This window comes from Equus quagga, chromosome 1 (genome assembly GCF_021613505.1).
Source record: "Equus quagga isolate Etosha38 chromosome 1, UCLA_HA_Equagga_1.0, whole genome shotgun sequence".
In the NCBI taxonomy this organism is placed as follows: domain Eukaryota; kingdom Metazoa; phylum Chordata; class Mammalia; order Perissodactyla; family Equidae; genus Equus; species Equus quagga.
This window is the reverse complement of record NC_060267.1, coordinates 90,875,312-90,893,058: the sequence shown is the minus strand read 5'-3', so window position 1 is coordinate 90,893,058 and position 17,747 is coordinate 90,875,312. Positions and strand designations below refer to the sequence as shown.

The window sequence follows — 17,747 nt, the reverse complement described above, 5'->3', positions numbered from 1 at the left end:
AAAAAAAAAAAAACACGAATGGGCAAATGATAGCGTCCAATGGGGGTGGCAAGCCCGTGGCGGGGGTGGCGGCAGGCTGTGTTCCAGAGGCGGGAGACCAGACCACCCGAATCATCGCAAGGACAGCACCCTCGGTAAAGCAGTCACTGGGGGCCAGGCGAGGACTGCAGGGATGCACCTCTGCTCCTGCCACCCTGCAAGGCGGGCGAGGTCATGCCTATTTTACAGACGGGAGCACTGAGGCTTGGAGAGGGCCCGGGCCCTGCCCCCAAGGTCCCACAGCTGCGGAGTGGTGCAGCTGGGTTTGAATCAGGGCCTGCCTGACCCCAAGCCATGCTCTTACCACCGTCCCAGGCTCAATGTTAGGACACACTGGGACCTCAAATTATGGTGACGGGTGTATCTGTAGCATCCATTGGCTGAGAACACATGGCACGTTCATGTGGGTCTCCAGGGGTTGCAGCAGTGGCTCCCGGCCCCTGGGCGGGGCCTCTGGTGTAAGCCCCCTTGAGAAGAGGGTTGGGTATGGCTCGAGTCTTGACCGTCAGCCTGGGGGTTGGGCCTTCACCTTGGGGCCTGGGGAAAGGCTCCAAAGCATTTGAATAGGAGTGGCCTGAAGAGTGTGTCCTTGTTGGGGGTGTGGATGGCTGGACGGGAGCAAGGACAGGTTGGAGGTGGGCGGACAAGGAGGCAAGCTGCCTCATGCCGAGTCCCTGGTCCATGGTCAGTGGATGCAGGGGTGGAGTGTCCCCTCGGCTTTCGGCCAGGGGCATGGGGGGCCCTGGCAGATTTGAAGCTGGGGCAGTGGAGGGTGGAGACAAACACTGGGGGCCTCACCAGCTTGCAGGGCCGCAGCGAGCTGGAAGCGCAGGGCCTCGGCCTCGGGGTCGAAGGCAGAGCTGACAGCGGAGGCCCGCAGGTTCTGCACGAGCTGGGGCTGGGGGCCTCGGGCCGCGTCGTACTGGATGCTGTGGTTGCAGCGCAGGAATGCAGGGAGGCTGTCGTGCAGGAAGAGCTGCGTGGAGCCCCCGAAGAGCTGGCCAGGCCCCGTCTGCACGTAGCGCTCCAGGAAGTCCTGGAGGAGGAGGCCGGGAGAGCATCTGGGATTTCAACTTCCAAGCAGCCTGGGACCCTCAGCCCCACAACGCAAGGGCCTGGGGGCTGCTGGGGAGGAGAGCTGGTGGGCCACTCAGCTCTTCCTCCAACCAGCTGGACACCCTGGGGCAGGTCACTTCCCTTGGGCGTTCTTGTGGATGGAATGAGGAGAACACCTGTCCCCGAGGGGCAGGGCCTAAAGCATCCTCTTGCTGGGCTGCCAGTCCTCCCCCAAGTCCAGGCCAGGCCACCCCCAAGCCCCTGCGTGGGTGTCAGGAAGGACAGTGGGCCTGGCTGCTAGGGGGTGGCTGGGGGCAGGGCACCCATTCTCTCTCCCACCCTGTCTGCACATCCAGGCCTCGCCCCCCACCTGCACTTGGAGGTCTGCGTCAGCTAGGCTCTCGGGGACCACGCCATTGACCATCACGTCGAGCAGCAGCAGGCCATCGGGATCCAGACCCCGGGCCACCTGGGTCATCGTGAGCAGCTCCCCTGCAATCCATGGCCACCCAGCCTGGAGTCACCCCAGGGACAGGCTCTGGGCTCAGGCCTGAGCCCCCACTGGCCCACCTCGGGGGAGACCCTGCTCACCTGTGGCAAACTCCACGTGTGACTCCTGCCGGAAGCTGCCCCCTGTGAGGGAGTGGCCGTTCAGGGCCTCTCCACTCTCTCCGGCCAGGGCCCAGTAGATGGGGGCGATGGTGACCACAAGCACCCTCATCAGAGGCCCTGGATGGGTTGAGGTGGAGAGTCCAGGTCAGGGCTGGATCCTGAGGGCAGCCACTCTCCTGCTCATGGTCCCTCTGTGGCTCCCTATTACCCCTGGGAGAGCTCAGCCTCTTCCTTCCCTGCCCAGGCCCAACTCTGTGATTACCTGGTTATTGGAGCAGAACCTGGGAAGTGGCAAAGACAAATATCTACTTTGTGGAGTGGTTGTGAAATGAATAAAATAGATTTATACAAAGAAGTGCATGTAACTTGATATTCAACTCAGTGCAAGAAACACGGAGGGCTAGCGGGCCACCACACAGCCTGGGGCTGCACAGACCGTCCCCACATATGTGCTGGACAGGGATGAAAATCTACCAGGGCCCCTTGGTCGCAGACGACTTCCAGAAGAGCCTGGGAGAGGAAGATTGTTCTAAATCACTGACTTTGAAGGAGAGTCAAAAAACTGCCCTGGGCACGCATTCTCAGGCCTTCCCGAGATGCCCAGGTTCACAGGAGCCGGCTGGGCCAGGAGCGTGGGAGCGGAACCGTCTCTACCTCTCTGTGCCTCAGTTTCCCCTAAACAGAGGCTGGCCCACCTGGCTTGGGGCCAGATGTTTCTCCACGACTCCTGTTCCTGCAGCCAGGAGCAGCAGCCACGTCTGGGCAGCATCTCGCTTCACTTGCTCTCTGCTGACAGCCAGCCGGGAGTGACCCCCAGCCAAAGTCCCCTGACCCCACTGTTCACACAGGCCTGCGGTCAAGGGCAGCTGCAGGAGCTGCTTTTAGCTGAGACCCATCGGCACTGCCGTCTCCCTGCTCTGGACCCTCGTGAGGGGACACAGAGTCCCCCGGGAAGGGCGAGACAGCAGGGTCCATTGCCTCAGGGTCTGCAACATGCCTCTAGAACATTCCATTCCCTTAGGACACACTATTTTATGAATCTGCTTGAAAGGGGACATTTCTTGGTTCTCTGGCCTCCTAGCTAATTTTATTTTCCACATTTCCCCCTTTCTGTCCCCTCCTGCCTGCATTCCTTAATCGTGACCGGTGATCACTTTTCTGTCAGCTCTTGTCTTAACAGTGGAAAAAACTTCACACTGCAATGGGTGGTTTCAAAAGTCGCCCTCGGATCCTGGGTTCACATGACCCGACCATCTCACACTCCCTCGGTTTGATTTTAAATGCCCTTGTTTTGTTTTGTTTTGTTTGTTTTGTTTTGTTGGGGGTCAGGTGGGGAGGAAGTGGGCTGCACCCAAATCCACTTGGGCATGGACTCGGCTCTCAGCGTCGATTTCCTGTGGGTATCAGGCCTCGGGACACAGGCTTTGCCTCCTCCTGGGTCCAGCACGGGTTGGAGGGTCCCCATGCCCCCACTTACCCACACTCGCAGGGATGTGGTTGATGCTGCTCCGGATGGTGGTGACCCCAGAACGTGCTTCCTGTTGCACGCTGGTGTTGAGGGTGGCCACGCCAAATTCCTGGCCATTGATCACCCCGATCACGCTGCCCCTGCTCCCCCGGGGCTCCCCTGTGCGGAAGGAAGAGAACAACAGTGACACTGTCCACCTCCGTGCCCTCAGTATAAGCAGGCACTGTTACCCATTTCACAAAGGAGTAAACTGAGGCTCAGAGAGGCGAAGTAACCTGCCCAAGGGCACACAGTTAACAGGTGGCAGACTCAATGCCAGGGGGTCCTGGCTCTGAGAGAGAACGGAGGCTTTTGTGAGGAGCCCTGTGCTGGGACCGTGCCAGCTTCTAGTTCTGGCTCTACCATCAGCTTCCCGGAAACCCGGGCAAGTCAGGCCCCCAAGCCTCACTTGAGTTGGCTTCTCTATAAAATGAGGAGGTGGGACCAGAGGTGAGCCAAAGACCTGCTTGGTTCTAAAACACCAGGAGCCCATGATGGCGGGGGCTGGCACACCAGAGGAGCCAGGGCTGCAAGGCAGGGCACCAAGCCAGGAACTGAGGCCACCACCTGAACACCCCCCATTCCGTCATTGGCGCTGGCCCCAGCTGCCCTGCGGCTGGCCTGGCTGTGCTGGGTCTGGTCTCCAGCAGCCGCCAGGCATGTGCAGGCAGATGCTCTTCAGCTCTAATCCAATGGATGCTGCAAGCACAGGCGGTGCTTCCTCCGGTTAATGGGCCAGCTGTCTCGTTTGGACAGATGGCATTCCAGGGGGCGAGAGACAAACTAGTCTGCCTCTATGCTCACCAGCTCTCGGGGGAAATTAAGAACAAATTGCCCATGATCTGTCAAAAAAATAACACAAAACACTCAACTGCCAGGACCCTAAATGGGTAAATCAGGGGGCTGGTTAATTTTGGATTCCAGGAAGCATGTCATTTCCTGCGGCCCATAGCTGGGCTTTGATGAGATTTGATGCGCATCTGGGATGTCTCTCCTCCGGATCTGCAGCTCTGCGGTTTATGGGAGGAACAGGAGGCGGCCAGGAACCCACCCTTGGCCTCGCAATAAGGGGATGAGGAAGGAGGTGGGAGCTGCAGAGAGGAGGCAGCAGTGCACCCCGGCAGCTGTAGGACGGGACAGGGAATCGGAGGCCAGAAATGACAAGCCACTGTCACTGACTTTCTCAGACATCGGCCACGCAGCAGCCTCTTGTTTCCCACAAGGCCAGGGTGGGGCTACCCTGGCTGATGGGAAAGGAGAGAGAGAAGACAAGTTCATAGTCAAGGACCCTCAAAACCACTGAATACCCTGAAGGAATTTATCCTATAGAAATATTCAGGCCAGCAACCAAAGATGTGCACCACAGTGTAGTTTTCCAAAGGGAAACTGGGAAAAAACCTGTTGCTTATTTAATAAAACCAACAGTGACTAAGTTTAAAAAACGTTCCTATGGAATGAGATGAAACCATTAAAGATGTGGACGGGGGTGATTGTCGTGGATGTTGTCCCAGAGAGGGTAAGTAAAAACGGCTGCTTGTAAAGATAACCTGTAAATTCGACCTCATTTGCAAAAAGAAAAATGTGTCTTTCTTTACATTCATAGCTCTGTGGTTTGGGCTGTGGGCTTTTCAACAGGAGACGGCAAGAATTGGGACCAAGGTCTGAAATAGATAGAGGGAGTGTCTGCTCAGACCTGGAGCTGCCCCAGAGACGGCATCTGTGAGTGGGTGTCAGAGAAGCACTGAATTTTCAGAGCTGTGTGTGTTGCTGTTCCACCTGCAGGAGATCAGGCAACCAGGGGCCAGAAAGGGTCCCCCAGGTGGTTGGCAATGGGTTTCAGGTGGATTTTCAAGAGTGAAGGTGTCAAGTCTCAATTCCAATCAGTCCAGAGGGGCTGCCTGGAGAAGTGTTCGATGGAGAAGGAATCTGATGTTGTGTGCAGTGTTTGATTAGTGATGTCTGCCACGGACAGAGATGGAAACACGAAGCCACAAATGTGGAGCATTTACTAGAGAGGCACAGAAGTAATATTCTGTGACTTTCCACTATGCAGTCTATGAGTCATTTTACTGTGGTCTCTCAGAACGGTCCTCTTCTCAAGAGAGAAGGGGGCTGACTGAGGAGACCTGAGATGGCAGGGGGTTAGTAACACCTGTGGCAGCTCTCGTTACTGCCCACCGACCACAGGCAGGCAAAGCTTGGGACAAGCACTAATCCACAGACTTCACAGCCACCCCCAAGATGGGCACCATGGATGCCCTTGTGTTATTCTGCCTACTTCCCAGGGCTATGGAGTATCCACAGGGAGGACACGTGTCTGTGCCAGGTAGGCTGGAAGAGCAGGGCCCCTGTCCAAGACGGGGGGCAAACACCTAGCATCTCAGAGCCTCAGTTTCCCCAGCTGTAAACGGCAGGGTGGACATGAGGATCGTAAGGCCCACCCAGCTGGTTCATTCTAAAGTTGCGACTCTAGGCAAAAAGAAGAGTTGGGGAGCCAGCAGGGCAGTGGGCAGGTCCCCCCGCAAACAACACACGCATCCTCACTGTGCAGGAGATCCCGCCTCTGTCCACCAACGTCTGGGCAGGGACGCCTCCTACCTCTCACGCCCAGGAACGCCCGGGCTGCGGCAGAGCCCAGGAGGTTGTGAGCCACGCATTCATACGCGCCCGCATCCCCAGGCTCCACTCGCTCCAGCCACAGACTCCCGTCCGGCAGAGTCTGGAGCCGCCGGCTGGCCTGCAAGGGCTGGCCCGCACGCAGCCACTCCACCGTGGGCGCTGGCTCTCCCGTGGCCTGGCACCGCAGGGCCACATCATCCCCGGCTCTCACTGTCACATTCTGGGGCTCCACCTGGATCACCGGGGCACCTGTGGGAAGCCCAGGGCAGCTTTTAGGAACATCTTACTATTTTCGTGTATTCAAGTGGTTACGTATTCATTTGGACAGATTAGAAAATAGAGAGGCAGAAAGGAGAATATAGTCACAAATGACCTTCCCATCAATTACCATTCCTGGGATTTCCTTCTAGACAACATTTCCTTATGAGAATGACCACATTACACATAGCTGCTTTCTGGGCTTTTTTTTTTGCTTCACAATAGATCACAACTACCTTTTCATGCCATTAAATATTCATTTTTACTGGCTACCTTGGTATTCCACCATTCGGATCTGTTACGATTTTCTTAACCACATCCCTATTACAGGACCTTCAGCTCGTTTCCAGTGAAGACGTGACACTTGCCAGAATTGCCTCTACTTGAGGCCAGATGATAATTCCTGTCCACTACTACTACAGATCCTCTAGCACGGCTAAAATGAAAAAGATGGAAACCGCCCAGTGCTGGCGAGAATGTGGGGCGAGCAGAGCTCTCGCACACGCTGGGTGGAAGTGCAAATGGTCCAACCTCTGGGGAAAACTGTCTGCCGGGGAATTTGCTTCCTGCGGCTACTGTAACAATGATCACAAACTATGACCAGGGAACCAGGCGAAAAAAGGGTTACTGAGGATCTGGTCAATAACGAACAAGGTCTGTCAAATGTTTTTCAGACAAGACGAAACTGTGTGTCTTGTTTTGCGGAAATCGCTGTCCCGGTTTTGCAGATGTTGCCATTTTGTAGAGAAACGCACACGTTTCCAGCAAGACCCCTGCAAAATGCTCCAGCTCGAAGCGCCCCGAAGTTACATTAAACTGGATAGCATCTTAAATTCTCCTCCTCTGGGAGAGCCCAAGCAGCCACTTTCAGACCATGTGATGCATGTAGTAGCATGTTTACCGGCCACACACGCCCCTGAATGAGTCCCATTGCTACATAGTTGTTACAAAGAAACCTATTGCCCTTGGCTCTGGTGTATAAAGTCGCCACTGGGACCGAGCTCGGGGAGACACTGCTGTGGGAGATATCCCCCCTAAGCAATGAACTGTTTCCTCACCTACTTCTGCCTTGGTTGTGCTTTTCGGCTCCACACTTACCAAGAGATGAACCCATGGAGTTTGGTTACAACACTTGGTGGCTTAAAACAGCAAAAATTTATTCTCTCATGGTCCTGGAGGCCAGAAATCCAAAATAAGCTGTTTCGCGGACCTAAAGTCAAGGTGCTGTGCTCCCCCCAGAGGCTCCAGGGGAGAATCGGTTCCTGCCTCTTTTTTGTTTGTTTGTTTGTTTGTTTTTGAGGAAGATTAGCCCTGAGCTAACTGCTGCCAATCCTCCTCTTTTTGCTGAGGAAGACTGGCCCTGAGCTAACACCCGTGCCCATCTTCCTCTATATGTGGGACGCCTACCACAGCATGGCTTGCCAAGCGGTGCCATGTCCACACCTGGGATCCAAACTGGTGAACCCCGGGCTGCCAAAGTGGAACGTGTGCACTTAACCACTGTGCCACCGGGCCAGCCCCTGTTCCTGCCTCTTTCAGCCTCTGGTGGCTTCTCGCATTCCTTGGCTTGTGGGCGCATCACTCCACTCTCTGCCTCCATCTTCACATCGCCTCCTCCTCCTCCTTTTTCTTTCTCTCTTTCTGTCTAACCTCCCTCTGCCTCTTATAAGAACCCCTGTGACAGCCTTCAGGGCCCACCAAGACACTCCGGGATAACCTCCTCATCTCGAGACCCTTCACTTAATCACATCTGCAGAGATCTTTTTTCCCAATGAGATAACATTCGCAGGTCCTGGAGACTAGGACATGGGCGTATCTTCGGGAGCCGTTTGTCGGCCAACCACAGCCAGTATCTCCTAAAGCGGAATATCTGTGTAATGTCCATCTGGGCAACTCTGCTCCTGGATCAGAATCTTCGCAGAAACATGTATGCACGTTCACCAAAGGACACACCCAAGAAGGTCACAGCAGCAGCGTTCACATCTGCCCCAAACTAGAGACTGACCAACAGAAGGATCCATAAATAGATGGTGGTGCATCCACATAGCGGGAAACCATATGGCAGCGAGAACGAACACGCTCATTCCACGGGCAGTCTCACAGCCAAGGCTGTGCACGAGAAGCCTGACACAAGAGCACACACGATATGACTCCACTTAAATAAAAGTCAAAAGTAAGCAAGAACAAGACTTCAGCTACGGCTGAGTGAAGAGGCAGCAAGTCGACTCCCCCAAAACGTACAAAACTTAACAAAATGGTCTAAACCAACTATTTCACGGCTCTAGAAATCAACTAAAGGCACACCACAAATTGAGAATCATTTATCCATGAAAAGCTTCTAGAACTTTGGGTGAGAACAGTGGAAGTGTGTGGCCTTCCTGCGTGGCGCTCCTCCCGTCTCCCACCCCCGCCACACCTTGGCCATCAGAGCAGTTTTGTTAGGGCAGAGCTAGCTGTGAAACCGGCAGCTTTTGCTGTCACCAGGGGCCGACCTGACTTGCGGTAGAGGATGAACGTGTCCTCGGAGAAGCCAGGGGTGTTGTCAGGAAAAGGAGCAGAACCGGCAGGAAGCGAGCAGGGAGCTGGATCCTCTGCTGGGCTGAGGTCACGGCCCTGGTTGAAGAGACCAGGGGACCATCTGGAAACTTAACGAGGAGAACCTGGAAACGAGGGAGCCCCGGAGAGGCCAGACCAGCTCTCCTGCATCCCTGGCCGATGTGGAAAACCTGCACCTGTGCAGGGGGAGCCCAGCGGGCCGTCGGGGGGTGGGTCAGAGCCGAGGCCGACTGGAAAACCGCCCCACTCTGAATTCTGCCACTGCCACACTCTGGCGCACCAATGGAGGCCAGCAGCGGCAGCGTCTTTGTCTTCAAAGTTGAGAAGTTTGCTCACGACATGCCTCGGTGCAGACTTCTTTGAATTCATCCTGTTTGGGTTTTAGCTCAGCTTTTTAAATTTGTAGCTTTACATCTTTTGCGACGTTTTGGAAATTCGGAGCTGTCGTTTCTTTGACTACTTCTCGCCTCTTTCTCCTTCCCTCCTGGGACTCTGATGACGCGATGTTACATCCTTCGGTGGAGCCCACACATCTCTGGGGCTCTGTGCATTTGTTCTTTTCCAGTTCGTTTTCTCTCTGTTGTCCAGACTAGGAAAATTCCATTGTTCTAGCTTCAAATTCACTAATTCTTCCCTTTGTCCTCTTCATACTGCTCTCACGCCCACCTGCTGAGTTTTTAGTTTTGTTTATTATAAATTTGGTTCTAAAATGTCCATTTGGTTCTGCTTTGTATCTCTCATTTCTCTGCCGAACGCTGCATTTCTGTGTTTCAAGCATGTTCCTCATTGCTCCCTGAGGCATTTTCATGATGGCTACTCTAAAACCCTTGTCAGATTAGTCCACCATCTGCGTCCTTCCAGCATGCGTGTCTGCGAACCATCTCTTCTCACTCAAGTTGAGATTTTCCGTGTTCTTGGCATGACGAGTGAGTCTTAGCTGTGTGCTGCACATTTGGAATATTCAAAGACTCTCGTTCTTACTTAAATCTTCCATTTCAGCAGGCCTCCTCCGACACTGCCAGGCGAGGGTGGAAACCCCGCTCCCCTCACTGGCCACCACCAACGCCCGGAAGAGGCGGCGAGCTCACTACTGCTGGGCAGCGTGCAAGTCCAGGCCTCACACTCGGCCTCTGCTGACATCACCCTGGCTGCGACGGGGAGGGACAGCTGGTGTTGCCCCCCACTTGACACTGTTGGGGGCTCCTCCCTGCTGGGCAGCGGTGCAAGGCCTGTCTCCTCACTGGGCCTTACCTGACACCACCCCACCCCGCCAGCGGGGGAGAGGGCGCCTCCGTACAGCGGGCGGGGGCGGAAATGTGCCTTCTACTTTGTCTTCGTTGATAGGGCTGCAGTTTTCTCATGGTGTTTGGCTGGAGCAGGGTGCTTATGATCTAAAAGTATCTTTTTCTTGCTATGCTGTCCCTCTCCCAGTTCTTTAGCAAGAGACAGAGGGCTTTTTGTGTGTGTGTGTGTGTGGAAGATTAGCCCTGAGCTAACATCTGCCGCCAATCCTCCTCTTTTTGCTGAGGAAGACTGGCCCTGAGCTAACATCTGTGCCCATCTTCCTCTACTTTATATGTGGGATGCCTACCACAGCATGGCTTGCCAAGTGGTGCCATGTCCACACCTGGGATCCGAACCGGTAAACCCCGGGCTGCTGAAGCGGAACATGCAAACTTAACCCCTGTGCCGCTGGGCCGGCCCAGACAGCGGGCTTTTGTTGGGGCTCTTTGTGTGTGTGTGTGAACCCATTGGTATCCCCAGGCTGCTGGCTTCTCAAGCATCATGCCCAGGATATACGAGGCAAAAAGAAAAACCAGGGAGTTCACCACAATATCATTCCACGGGTCCCAAACCCTGAGTGGATCCTCCTTCTTTTCTCTACCTGTCAGAGTCTTTCAATGTTTATCTTCTTTTTAGAGTCCCAGGTTTTGAGCTGTGCTGAGCAGAGGGACAGCGAGAAGTGCATCTATGATCTATGCCATCCTGTCTGGAACCAGAACCTATGCCCTCCCCAATCCATGACAAAGACTCTGAACAAACTAGCCGTAAAAGGGGACTTCCTCAGGCTGATAAAGGGCGTCCACAAAATGCCCACAGCTGGCATCATCCCCACAGCGTAAGACCGAACGCTCTCTGCTAAAACTGAGAACGAGGCGGGATGTCTGCTGTCGCCACTTCTATTCAACGCTGTACCAGAGGGTCCAACCAACACAATGAGGCAAGACAAAGACATTAAAGGCATGCAGGGGGGAAAGAAAGAGGAACTGTCTCTGCTCATAGATTACACGGAGAAAACCCTGGATGTAGAAATCCTAAGGAATCTGCCAAAAAATCACTAGAACTAAAAACTGATTGAGCAAGGCTGCAGGATTCAAGACCAAGGTACACAAATCAATTATATTTCTATTAGCAATGAAAAACGTGAAAATCAAATGAAGAAAACAATTCTATCTCACAATAGCATCAAAAATAATAAAATACTTAGTAATCAATTTAACAAAAAAAAGTACAAGACCTGTACCCTAAAAACAACAAAACATCACAGAGGGAAATGGGAGAAGATCTAAATAAATGGTATAGAATAATTGGATATCCATACGCAAAGAAAAAAAAAAAAGAGGAATTTAGAGCTTTACCTCGCACAAAGATTAACTCAAATGGATCATTGGCCTAAATGTAAGAACTAAAAGTGTAAAAATTATAGAAGACAATGTGACCTTAGGTTAGACAAAAATTTTTAAAATATAACACCAAACACAATATCCATAAAATACAAAACTGATAAATTTGGACTTCATTAAAATTTTAACACTTCTGCTGTTCAAAGGGACCATCAGAAAAGTGCAAAGACAAGCCACACACTGGGAGAACATATCTGCAAGTCATCTCTCTGATAAAGGACTTGTATCCAGACTATATAAAGGGCTCTTATAACTCGCTAACGAGACAAACAACCCGACTTAAAAATTAGCAAAAGATCTGAAAAGACACTCAGCCAAAGAAGATATAAAAAAGGGTAATAAAGACATGAAAAGATGCTCAATATCATTAGTTATTAGGCAAATGCAAATTAAAACCACAGTGAGATACTACTTTGTACCCACAAGCACGGCTAAAACAAAAAAGACCGACATGACCAAGTGTTGGCAAGGATGTCGGGAAACCAAAACCTCAGCCACTGCTGGAGGGAAAGCAAAATAGCACAGCCAGTTCGGTGGTTTCTGAAAAAGTTAGCTGTGCCCTGACCGTGTCGCCCAGCAATTACACGCCTAGGAATCCACCCAAGAGAAAGGAGAACGCACATCCACACAGAGACATGTACACACATGTTCACAGCAGCATTATGCACAAGAGTCAGAAACTGGAAACTCTCGAAGTGTCTAGTAACCGGGGAATGGACAGGGTGTGGTCTAGCCACACAGTGGAACACTCTCCAGCAGCAAAAAGGAATGAAGTAGTGGGACATGCTGTCACATGGACGGACCTCAAAAATGTTGGTAAATGGAAGAAGTCAGAACCAAAGACTGGCTGTGAGTCCATTTAGACGAAATTTCCAGGAAAGGTACATCTACAGAGACAGAAGGCAGATCAGCGGTCCCCTGGGGCTGGGCTGGCAGCAGAGATGGACTGCAATCGGGCAGACGGAACTTTCCAGAGTGATGGAAAGGTTCTAAAAGTGGGTTGTGGCCATGGTTGGACAACGCTGTAGATTACACACTAAATCACTCAACTGTGTACTTACAATGGGTGAATGTTTTCACTTTTAAAAAATTGTGTCAAAAAACAAAATAAAATTTACCATGTTAACCATTTCGGGCGGACAGTTTGGCAGCAGTAAGCGCACTCGCAGTGCTGTGCAGCCATCACCACTGCCCATCCCCAGACCTTTTTCATCTCGCAAAACTGAAACTCCGTCCCCATTAAACAATACTCCCCCTCCCCCAGCTCCCCGCATCCTACTGTCCATTTCTACGAGCTTGACCACTCCAGGTAACTCATATCATTGCAATCACGCAGTATTTGCCTTTGGGTGTCTGGCTTATTCCACTTAACGTAACGCCTTCAAGCTTCCTCCACGTTTAGCGGGTGTCAGAATTTTCTTCCTTTTTAACGGTGAATAATATTCCACTGTACAAATGGGTGAATTTTATGGCATATAAATTATACCTCAGTAAAGCTTTTATTTTCTTTTTAAGGCAAAACTCTGGACAGCGATTACGTGGGGCAGGGGTAGTGACTGGAGGGGTATGACGGGAGGGTCTGGGAGCTGATTTTGCTCTGTTTTTGTTCCGCGTGCAGGTAGCTCAGTGGGTCCAAGCTATGCAAATTCACCGAGCTGCACACCTGCAACGTGTCCTTCTCCATGGGTGTGTTAATCTTTAGTGAAGAGCTTCGTCAACAGTCCCCACACACACCACCTCACAGGGTTCCCGCGAGGCTCAGATTGTGCTTTGGAGGCTATGAGCCGCTTGGCAGACGCAAGAGCTGCCACTGACCTCGACGACAGTTTCGAGTTTTGGCCTGGCTCTGGGGTCCCTGAGTATTTGTCAGCCTGAGCCTGATTCCCATCCTACACCGGGAGACATTTCACAGGCTGTCCACTGCGTGTTCTGAACAAATATTTGTCAGAGAATTCCAGGGCCCAGGCCTGCCTCTCTGCCCTCTGTTCTTATCAGATGGCCTGGGCCACACCAGCCACAGCCTCCTACGGCCACTCTGAGCACCCACCTCACACTGTCCCCACCCAGCGCCCGGGAGAGGGGAGGCCGCAACTCACTCTGCAGAACGAGGACCACCACTTTCTCCACTGCGCCCATCTCGTTCTCTGCCAGGCACTGGTACTGTCCTGCGTCATCCATCTGCAGGTGGGCACGGGGGTAGGGGGGGTGGTTAAGGGGAGGAGGACCAGGAGGAGGGAGCAGCTCGGGACAGCTGGACATGGAAAGGGTCACTGGGGCACGAGCCATCTAAGGAAGGAGCTGGGAGCATAAACCGGCCAGGGCTCTCGGATTCCATCACAAGGGCCCCCGCGGCCACTTGTCAATGGACGTCCAAAGAGAATTCAGCCCCTGTCACACCTGGAACTTAGGAACAGAGGTGACGAAGTGGAGCCACATGCTGCAGAAGCAGGATTTAGCTCCACCCCTCCGACCCCCAGTGTTATCGCTCCAGGGCGCATGATAAGGGACTCCTTAACAAGAGGGCTCCGTGGTTGAGCAGCTTGGGGAACAGAGTTAGACAGCTGCAGGCTTTCACAGGGCTTTTCTCGTGCCTGTGTGCACTGCGAGTCTTCCAGAGGGGGCGCTGTTTGCCGCCTAAGATGAGCTCGATAGCACGGAACTATGGATTTCTGCATGACCCCTGGGACTTGGGGCACAGAAGGGAAGGTGAGCGGGGGCCGCCCCAGTGCCCGAGGCTTTGGAAATAGTGTGGAGAAGGAATCAGGAGACCTGGGGTCCTGCCTCGGGCACTTACTGCTTGTGGGTCTCTCTGAGCCTCAGTGTCTTCATCTGTAACACGGGCCATTCTTACCCTTCTCCCTGGCCCCATGGCATTGTTATCAAGAACATTTATTGGTGTTACCAAGGGGCCAGTCACTCTTAAATACCTGGTAAGGGTCATCTCATTGATTTCTCACTATAAACCTCTGAGGTAGAAACAATTATTAGCCCCAGTAAATGGATGGAGTAACTGAGGCACAGAGAAGTTAAGTCACTGGCTGGAGGTCACAGTTAGTGTGGGGAGAATCTCTGGATAATGGGCAGGCAAGTGCTTTGTAGACTGTAGAGGGCGGTGCCAGACTAAAGAACCCTCCTGAGCAATCAGAAAGCTCACGTGGGTCCCTGGGGGCCCCCTCCCGTGGCCCCAGGCCCCGCCTTGCCTTGGTCCTGTGGATGGTCAGTGAGCCGTTCTGCAGCCGGTGGCGGAGATGGCTGCCCTGCAGTGGAAGGCCATCTTTGATCCAGCGGATGTCGGGTGCCGGGTCTCCAAGGACCACACAGTCCAGCTGGACGCTGCCCCCAACAGGTGCCACCAGATAGGAGAAGGCCTCTCCTTTTAGGACGGGAGCCTCTGCACAAGGTGACATCAGACAAGGGGGCAGAAAGGAAGTTCCCTTCAGGCTCAGGCTCCTGCAAACCCACCCCCAGGGGCCTGCCCGCCAGACCCCAGGGGCCTGCAGAGGCTCCTGCTGGCCCAGCGTGGCTGTGTCTAGGCAACGCATCAGGGATGGCAAGCCGCTTCCGTGCCCAGGGTCAAGTGGAACGGACCGGCAGCGGCTGCCAAGAGCACTGAGCTGAGAAAGACTTGCAGGTGAGGGGGAATCGTGCTGTGACTGACTAGTGATGCCTGTGGCAGGCGCAGGAGGGGCGGCAGTGCTTCGAGCGTTGCATATTGGCTCTCATAGGTGGATTACCTTGGCTGCAGGGGACCTGCTGGGTACTTTGGGAAACAAGGACGCCCTGATCATGAGGACACCTCTGTTGGACACAGCAATCCTAAGACATCCCTGACTCTCATTTCACGCAAATCTTAAACCACTCTCGGATGCTCTGTGCGGTTTCCATCCTTGCTGGTTTCTCGAGGTGGAATCTACCCACAGCTGCAGCTGTGTCCCGGTGCCTCGGGCTGCTCGTTCCCCTCCATCAAGCCCCACCCGTCCTGAAATCGAGCCTCCCAAGTCGTGGCGTCACCGCGGGTTACAGTGCTGCGCCTGGTGGAGCAGGGCTGCGGGGGAACGGGCAGCCACCTGGAGAGCTTCAGGTGTGTTTGCCAGGGTGCCCTGGCCCGTGCCCTCCTCTCACCCTGGCACCTTCCAGCTGAGGCGGATGGTCAGCTCTCTATCCTACCTGCAGCCGGGTCCTCTGGCGAGCGTATGAAATGCGGATGCCCAGGCCCCACCCCAGAGAGCCTGGTCCATGGGTCGGGGGTGGACCTGGGCCTCGGTATTTCATAAAGTCCCGGGGAATTCTAGGGGCTGGCCCCGTGGCCGAGTGGTTAAGTTCACGTGCTCCGCTGCAGGCGGCCCAGTGTTTCGTTAGTTCGAATCCTGGGCGCGGACATGGCACTGCTCATCAGACCACGCTGAGGCAGCGTCCCACATGCCACAACTAGAAGAACCCACAACGAAGAATACACAACTATGTACCGGGGGGCTTTGGGGAGAAGAAGGAAAAAATAAAATCTTTAAAAAAAAAAAAAAAAAAAAAAAAGTCCTGGGGAATTCTAACACACAACCACAGTGCAGAATTACTAGTCCTGAGGTCAAGGGCCGGTTTCTTAGAGAAATCAATAGATCGGGCTCCGGGAGGTCTCGAGAAAGGCCACATGGCTCACGCCCTACCCTTCACGTGGACGAAGCTGACCGCCTGCACGCGGCCCACTGTATTCTCGGCCCAGCACACGTAGGTCCCGCTGTCCTCTCTGGTGGCTGCCTCTCTCTGCAGCGTGCTGTCCCCGTCCTGTTCGGACACCCCCTCTGTGGCAGAGAAAGAGAGGCCCCAGGGGGCTCTGAGCCCAGGGTGCCAGGGACCTTCTGCCCTGAACACTTAACTTAGGCCGGGGTACCCAGCAGGTGCTTAATAAAGACATAGAAACAGGTGTCCCTTCTCCCTGGTGGAAGCCTGACCGAGTCGGACTGGCTCACGGCAGGCATGGCCCATATCAGAGGATGCGGCTGAAGGATGTGCCCTTGCCCATCTGCCTTTGCAGTCCAGACCGTGAGCGCGATGGGGCCCAGGGCGGGTCTCCGGGGCCAAGTCACACGCAGCCCTTAGAGCCACACGGCTGCGATTTACACACAGACGGAGTCCACTGCCGGACTCAGTCCCCGTGTCGCGGGTCAGGCACTGCCCTATGCCAGGAATGAGGACATGTGCCACCACTGATGGGCCTTTACTCTCGGCGAGGCCCTACGTCACATCCTCCAGCCTCAGCACCCTGTGGTCTCCACCTTCCGAGGAGGAAGCCGGGCAGGAGAGGCTGAGTCACTCGCCGAGCCCCCTCCCCAGCACATGCTGGGGTAGAGCCTTCTGTGCAGGTGTGCAGAGGAGAGCTTGTGCACACAACTCACGGCACCTGGACTCGGGCAAGCGGGGTCTGAAAATATCACCTTGCAATGGAGGGCATTTAGCAATTCATCAGTTCATCAGACTTTTTTTTTTTTTTTTTTTTTTTTGCTGAGGAAGATTAGCCCTAAGCTAACATCTGTGCCAATCTTCCTCTATTTTGTATGTGGGATGCTGCCACAGCATTGCTTGATGAGTGGTGCATAGGTGAGCACTCGGGATCCGAACCCATGAACCCCAGGGCACCAAAGCAAAGTGTGTGAACTTAACCACTATGATACCGGGCCAGGCCCTCAGCAGGCATTTATTGAACACCAACTGTATATCTTATGGGCCCTGTGCCTCCCTAAACATCACCTGGGGACAGGTGGGAGGACAGAGCCCCTGGGAAAGGGGTTTGCCGATGGGCCCACAACGGGAACAGCTGCTCTGGGCCAGAACACAGGCCTCTGTCCTGGCCCTGAGGTCTCCGAGGTTGAGTCTTTTTCACAGGTGGCTCCTTGCCATGTCTGACATGGGACTGACTGGTCACATACGGCCACACGTGTGTTTGCCGTGCCTGCCCGCACAGGACCAAGTCTGGAGACCCACAACCCGCAGGGCTGACTGACGCCCTCTTCCTCCCCACCAGGTTGGATCTCCCCACCTGCCCGCCCTCCTCCACCTCCCAGGGTCCTGAGTCCCCATCCCACCAGACCTGTGACTGGTCGGCCGTTGACAGTCCAGCCAAGGCGGGGCGTAGGGCTGCCCCGGGCTGCACAGTGAAGCCACAGCCTGTCCCCAAGGCGCAGGCTGCGGTCCCCGGGCAGGGTGGTGAAGACGGGCAGCGCCAGGATGGTGAGGTGGACGCGGCGGTGGGCGCGGCCCACAGGGTTCTCGGCGGTGCAGGTGTAGGTGCCGGCGTCCCGGCTCTGTGCGCAAAGGGAGGGGTCAGCATGGGAACTTCCCCTACCCCTGGAATGGCCGGAATATCCCCAGGGACCCGCTCCCCGGCAGGTTCCCATGGAGCCTCCAGCCCAGACAGGCAAAGT

General features: G+C 54.3%; 1 protein-coding gene across 10 annotated transcripts in view; it reads right to left on the bottom strand.

Annotated features, from left to right (window-relative positions):
* HMCN2 (hemicentin 2) overlaps positions 1 to 17,747 on the bottom strand; it is a 155,427-nt gene that overhangs the window by 12,802 nt on the left and 124,878 nt on the right. For 8 of the 10 annotated variants that reach the window (XM_046674527.1, XM_046674536.1, XM_046674561.1 and 5 more), the window contains 9 exons: positions 17,414 to 17,627; positions 15,993 to 16,127; positions 14,532 to 14,722; positions 13,428 to 13,509; positions 5,813 to 6,082; positions 3,185 to 3,334; positions 1,687 to 1,824; positions 1,466 to 1,587; positions 838 to 1,075 (listed from right to left, as the gene is read on the bottom strand). In XM_046674527.1, coding sequence (XP_046530483.1) covers positions 838 to 1,075; positions 1,466 to 1,587; positions 1,687 to 1,824; positions 3,185 to 3,334; positions 5,813 to 6,082; positions 13,428 to 13,509; positions 14,532 to 14,722; positions 15,993 to 16,127; positions 17,414 to 17,627 — 1,540 coding nt within the window. Of the gene's footprint in view, positions 1 to 837; positions 1,076 to 1,465; positions 1,588 to 1,686; positions 1,825 to 3,184; positions 3,335 to 5,812; positions 6,083 to 12,926; positions 13,221 to 13,427; positions 13,510 to 14,531; positions 14,723 to 15,992; positions 16,128 to 17,413; positions 17,628 to 17,747 lie in introns of those variants that run through there. The other 2 variants (XM_046674588.1, XM_046674598.1) reach the window with 2 other exon arrangements.